Source organism: Gobio gobio (assembly GCF_949357685.1).
Source record: "Gobio gobio genome assembly, chromosome: 19".
In the NCBI taxonomy this organism is placed as follows: Eukaryota; Metazoa; Chordata; class Actinopteri; order Cypriniformes; family Gobionidae; genus Gobio; species Gobio gobio.
The window spans coordinates 8,048,092-8,054,180 of record NC_137112.1 but is presented as its reverse complement, the minus strand read 5'-3'; the positions used below and the strand labels follow the sequence as shown (position 1 = coordinate 8,054,180).

Sequence of the window (6,089 nt, the reverse complement as noted above, 5' to 3'; positions counted from 1 at the left end):
TCTGTCAACAGTTGCCTTATTCCAGATCTCCATGTATACAGTGTGACATGCGGAGGCTACTGCGACCGCGCTGCTGCTGCTGGTGGATTCCGCCTCTGCTTTTCTCCTCGCTCGTGCTCCGGTGGGCTCATTGTCATCCCGGTAAGTTGGATTTGAGGTGGATGAGAATTGTTATCAAATCGCTCGATTCATCACAACGACCTAGCTTTTACATTGACGGCGTAATGTTAAAAACAACCCATGGCCACAATTAAAACCATACGAACGCGAGGATTCTGTAGGCTATGTTTGTGTGTGTGTTTTTTTTTCTGGTGTAAATCATGGAATTGGGACGTTCTGACACGGAATTGTAACGCGCATAATGACATCTATTGATATTTCAATATCCTCAAGTGATCCGCTACTGTTATTTATAAGCGCGCGGACCCGTTATCTCCAAACATTACACTCAAATCTGTTATAGGAAAAGACATTAGCCGATGTCTTTCAGCTGGTATTATAATAATTCATTGTAACAGTTTGAATAATGCACACTTGAGTTATCTTTAGTTCAGCAGCTTTTCATTCCTTGACGATTTTTAACGCGATTTACGCACTTTCTTTTGTATAATATCACAAATACACGGATTAGCCTATCGGTTTGACCAATATTTTACATTATCGGTTCTTTAAAACCGGGTGGCAATTTAACGGGTCGCTTAAGAATAACACCCAAGCGCTCCACAAAAAACTATTTATTGTTTGCATAATTAATCATGACTTTTCACAGCGATATTCAATTGACGCATTGCATTTGAAACTTGTTAAACACTGTCCGAAACAAAAATGAAATTCTCTTACATTAGATCATAAAGCAACTTTCAATGCATTTATTAGTAATATATAATAAATACAAATAATTGTTTTAGTTATTACTATTCATACTGTATATTGTTTGCAGGCTAATGATAACTATTCAAAAAGTTGTATCATTATTGGTTGTTCAAATGCCGCTAAGTAATGCTGAGCAGCACGATTTTGGGATCAGTTAGGAAAACAAAGGTTTAATTGTTGTTACTTTATTTATTGATCATTCAAATGTGATGATCTGCTAGGGATGAAGCCTTAATATTAATTCCCACAGTAACTAATGGTGCGTCTTGGAAAACGTCATAAGAATGTGACTTTCGGGGGCTCGTACGGGTTTCAATCATTTATATATTTGACGGCATCTTTTTTAAGACGACCTTGAGTGTGTGTGTGTGTGTGTGTGTGTGAGTGATAGGTGAGGATCTCTCAGGCTCTTCAGGTTTGCTGTGATTATAGGCAACAGCCAGAGAAAAACACGCCGAGTCTGAGATGCAGAGTCATTTTTAACCAGGAGGAGACTTGATAAGCTCTGCATATTTGCATGAGTTTTTATGTAACGCTGGAGGCGTCAAGTCTAATGTATAATTCTTGGGAGTTTGACATTCTCAGGTCTTCGAATCAAGGAAGCAGAACAAGAGCGAGGACTGTTTGTGCTCTTTTAACTGAATCTACACATGTGAAACAAGTGACTAGCCATATTCATAAACAAGAAGAGCTTTAGAGCTTTACAGCTCCATGTGAATGAAAGATGCATCTGCATTTTTGCATGCAAAGCTACCATGTGTTTCGGAAAATCGAAAAAAGCCAGAACATACGAATACGTCCCAAAACGTGCATTTCCGCTATAGCCAACCTACTTTTTGGGGGCTTTTCAAATGGCCATCGCTTTGCATACATAATAAAATGTTCACCTTTGTTGGTAGTCAATCACTGTCGCGGGAATAAACGAATATTCTACCCAAGCCTTCTCTGCTACTGATGCACTTCAGAGACTGTATCAGTCAGAATGTCCTCTGGTTTTTCGATTCTTTTCTTTCGCTGCTAGTTTTCATCTCACATTCTATGTGATCCAGAGCTACAAGAGCAGGGTGCTCAGGGAATCGGTGGACATAGGGGTAAGCACTTGAGCGCTGACAGCGAGATAAAGTGTCTAAGTTTCTGCATCTCAAACAGCCGAGAGATTTCATCAGGCCCGTGATGAATGCTCCATGAATAACACATTGTCACCAAAGGGCAAATGCCTGACTCAAGGTTGTGGACATTATTGGCAATCTTTTCTGTCTGTTTTTTTTTTTTCGGTTTGCGCCTCTCTCTCGCTCCCGTGTCCGTCGCAGTGTGTGTTTCTGTCCATCTTACTGTCCCCGTCTATCAGAGTTGATTTCACAGAGAGAAAAAAGTGCACACTTCCAATTCTCCAGTCGGAAGTGGTGGAGAAATGAAGTTGCCGTGGAGCAAAAGACAACTTTAATGCGTTCCGTTTGTTTCCTGTCATTCCTCCTGCCCTCTCTGCCTTTTTCCCAGACGCGGGTCTTTTTAACCTCAGTGACATTTGCTCGCTTGTCTGTGTCTGATAGACCTGTTTTAGCAGAACCAGCACTGCGGAAAGACAGGCGAGCTTGACATACAGCAACGTGCTAGAAAAAGGGGAAGACTGCAACTTTATTTATTTCGGTCATGCCAGTGGGAAACAAGTGTCCGCACACTTGAGTCTCCAGTAATGGCCAGTTTGCTGACGGTGCGGGAGCAGAAGCGACGAGAGGGAGGGAAGGATTTCTCGGCGGGGCGTCTGTTGGCCCCAGGCATTGCTCATCTCTCTACAGACGGTTGATCTAGCCGTTGGAGCCGATGGATGATTATCACGGAAGAGAAAACTCTCCACCTGATCATTTCAAGCTTAACTAGTCGTTAAATAGTTCGACTTGCCATGTCTGAATCTACGCCGTATAAATCCAAGCGGGGAAGCGATAGAATTGATCTTTTTTGGGCTATTCTTCTCTGACCTCCAGGGGAAAGAATTCAAAGGATTCACCCAAAAGATCTAGAAACCGCTAGATCTAGAAGACGGTTATTTCTGTCGCATGACGAATAGCATGCCACGCACTGGAGAGCACAATGATAATTCAAATCTCTTAAGAGGCATCAGACTTCCTGCCTTTCTGATTTCCTTTTATGTGAGCGGGGAGCCATTTCTCTGTCTAATAGAAAAGGATAATTTGCTAAATGTCCGTTTGGAAATGACGGGCACTTAAGACGTGGGGGTAGAGTCTCAGGAGTGAGATAGCCCGAGCTGACATTTGGGCCGGACTGGATGCTCTAGCGGCCCCTGTAACAACATTATCATCATCATCATCTCTCTCCGCTCAGGCCGTTATCTGTCCGGCTGGGTGACCAAAGCCGCTGTAATGTTCGCCAGGTCACTTTATCAGTCACGAAGCCTGTCATCGTTGCCTGGCTCCCCTAATAGATTGATTAAAAGATAGGGCCGCGCGGACGGTTAAACGTGTGGGGTGATGTCAGGCTGCCGTGGGGTCGTTCTCCCGGAGTTTGTTAGCTGCACCGGCAACATGGAGGGAATAAGAACTCCGGGACGCTCTCTGCTGTCACAACTTTCCCCGCGGATTTGTTCAAATATAGAAAGCCTCCAACCAAACCTATTTCTGATTCACTTGCAATTTAAAACACTGAAATTGATTAATTCATTGACTTATAATATGTTTATTTCAGTGGATTTATGTATATATTTTTGGAATCAAACTAATATTTGTATTTAGCAAGGACATTAGAGTCATTTATAATGTTACGAACGATTTCTATTTCACATAAATGCTATTCTGTTGAAATTTCTATTATCATAGAATCCTGAAAAAAAGGTACACAACAAAAAAGGTATAAACATGAGAATAAGAAATGTCTCAAATCAGCATATTAGAATGAAAAGGTTAGTTAATTCCTCACCCTCATGTCGTTCACTGCAAAAAATGCTTTTCTTTTTGTCTTGTTTTCAGTCCAAATATCTAAAAAATCTTACATTAAGAAGCATTTACTAGACAATCAAAAGTTTTTGTCTTGTTTTGGGGGAAAATAACTCAAAATTAAGGGAGTTTTTGCAAAATAATTAAAATAATCTTGTTTTCTGTTTGAATTAAGATTATTTTGCTTACCCCATTGGCAGGTTATTTTGCTTATTTTAATTTTGAGTTATTTTCCCCCAAAACAAGACGAAAACTTTTGCTTGTCTAGTAAATGCTTCTTAATGTAAGATTTTTTAGATATTTGGACTGAAAACAAGACAAAAATACTAAGTAAGAAAAGCATTTTTTGCTTATTTTAAGCAAAAACTCCCTTAATTTTGAGTTATTTTCCCCCAAAACAAGACAAAAACTTTTGCTTGTCTAGTAAATGCTTCTTAATGTAAGATTTTTTAGATATTTGGACTGAAAACAAGACAAAAATACTAAGTAAGAAAAGCATTTTTTGCAGTGTTCTGAACCCGTAAGACCTTCATTCGTCTTCAGAAACCAAATGAAGATATTTTTGATGAAATCCGAGAGCTCTGAAAGACTTGAAAACACTTTCAAGGTCCATTGTTAAAATCGTGACTCCAGTGGTTCAACCTTAATTTAATGAAGCGACGAGAATACTTTATGTGGGCAAAAACAAACAAAAATAATGACTTTATTCAACAATTTCGTTCTAGTCTGTGTAAGTCTCCTATGTTTCCATTGTAAATACGGCACACGCATGTGTCGTGGTGCTCATGGCCGTAACTCGAAAGCGTTGCATGGAAACTGCGTAGGAGACAAACTAGAACAAAATTGTTTTTGGGTGAACTATCCCTTTATTTCTAAAGGATCGTGCGACACTGAAGACTGGCGCAATGGTTGCCATCACGGGAATAAATGACAATTTGGTTGTGGATGGTTTGGCTTGTACAATTTATTCCTGACTTCCTGCATTTAATGTGTTTTTTTGTATCACTCTTATAGTCAGTTTAAGTGTTTAAGCCAGTCGAATTGCTTCACCTTTCTGCTTGCGCTGTTATTCTAAAAAGATAATTCAAATTTTTTTTTTCATCTTTAACTCACATTGTTTCTCTCTCTACCTCTTTTTTGTTGCGTTAGATGCTATGAATAGATCTCAAGGATTATGTGTGCTCTTCAGTGAAGGACTCATCTCAAGTTTTCCTTAATAGTCTTGGTGAAGGCAGACGTGTCTGTCTGTGAGAGAGAGCGTGTATGTGTCCGTGCTCGTGCTGGTACATTTTCTCCTCATCTCCACTGGCAACCACAGCTCGCAGTGCGTGCCAACCACTAAATGATGTGGACATTCATGAAGAATCCTGGTAGATCTGCATCCAGATGGGATTCGGAACGATGATCAAAACACAGACGGAGTCCATCAAAGCTTCACAGTCCTTTAGCTTGTCCTGGGTCGACATTTCATTCAGTAACATTTGGCCGTTTTGATGTTGATGATCATGTTATTATACATATGCTATCGCTCGATTGTGCTTCTTTGCCTGTGTTTTGATCAGGAGATTCAGTACTCTTTCAGAAGATGCGTAATGGACTACTGAGCTTCATGACGCACTTCCATTTTGAAATACTTTTTCAGTTATGTATATTTTCAATGTACTGAAGTCATCGAGCCACCTAAAATGAGTGTCCGCAAGAAGATTTAAAAATCTTTAAAAATTTTCAGAGGGGGTGAAGCATGGGCTCCCTGACTGGTCTGTGGCTATGCAGCGCCATACGCAACAAACTGTATTCTGACACCTTTCTATCAGAACCAGCATTAACTTCTTAAGCAATTTGAGCTACTCGTCTGTTTGATCGGATCACACGGACCAGCCTTCGCTTCCCACGTGCATCAATGAGCCTTGATCTCCCATGACCCTGTCGCCGGTTCACCACTGTTCCTTCCTTGGAGCACTTTTGATAGATACTGACCACTGCAGACCGGGAACAGCCCACAAGAGCTGCAGTTTTAGAGATACTCTGACCCAGTCGGCTAGGAATCACAATCTGGCCCTTGTCAAACTCACTCAAATCCTTACGCTTGCCCATTTTTCCTGCTTCTAACACATCAAATTTGAGGACAAAATGTTCACTCGCTGCCTAATATATCCCACCCACTAACAGGAGCCGTGATGAAGAGATAATCAGTGTTATTCACTTCACCTGGTCATAATGTTATGCCTGATCGGTGTAGTGAGCACCATGTGAAATTGAGTTTTACTG

At 40.7% G+C, this 6,089-nt stretch overlaps 1 protein-coding gene across 1 annotated transcript in view; it reads left to right on the top strand.

Moving 5' to 3' along the window:
• The window catches only part of ptprga (protein tyrosine phosphatase receptor type Ga), a 427,225-nt gene that overhangs the window by 358 nt on the left and 420,778 nt on the right, over positions 1-6,089 (top strand). Inside the window, exon 1 of the mRNA XM_079844385.1 lies at positions 1-141. This exon is cut by the window's left edge and continues 358 nt beyond it. Within this exon, the coding sequence (XP_079700511.1) occupies positions 48-141 (94 nt within the window). The 5' untranslated portion in view covers positions 1-47. The remainder of the gene's footprint in view (positions 142-6,089) is intronic.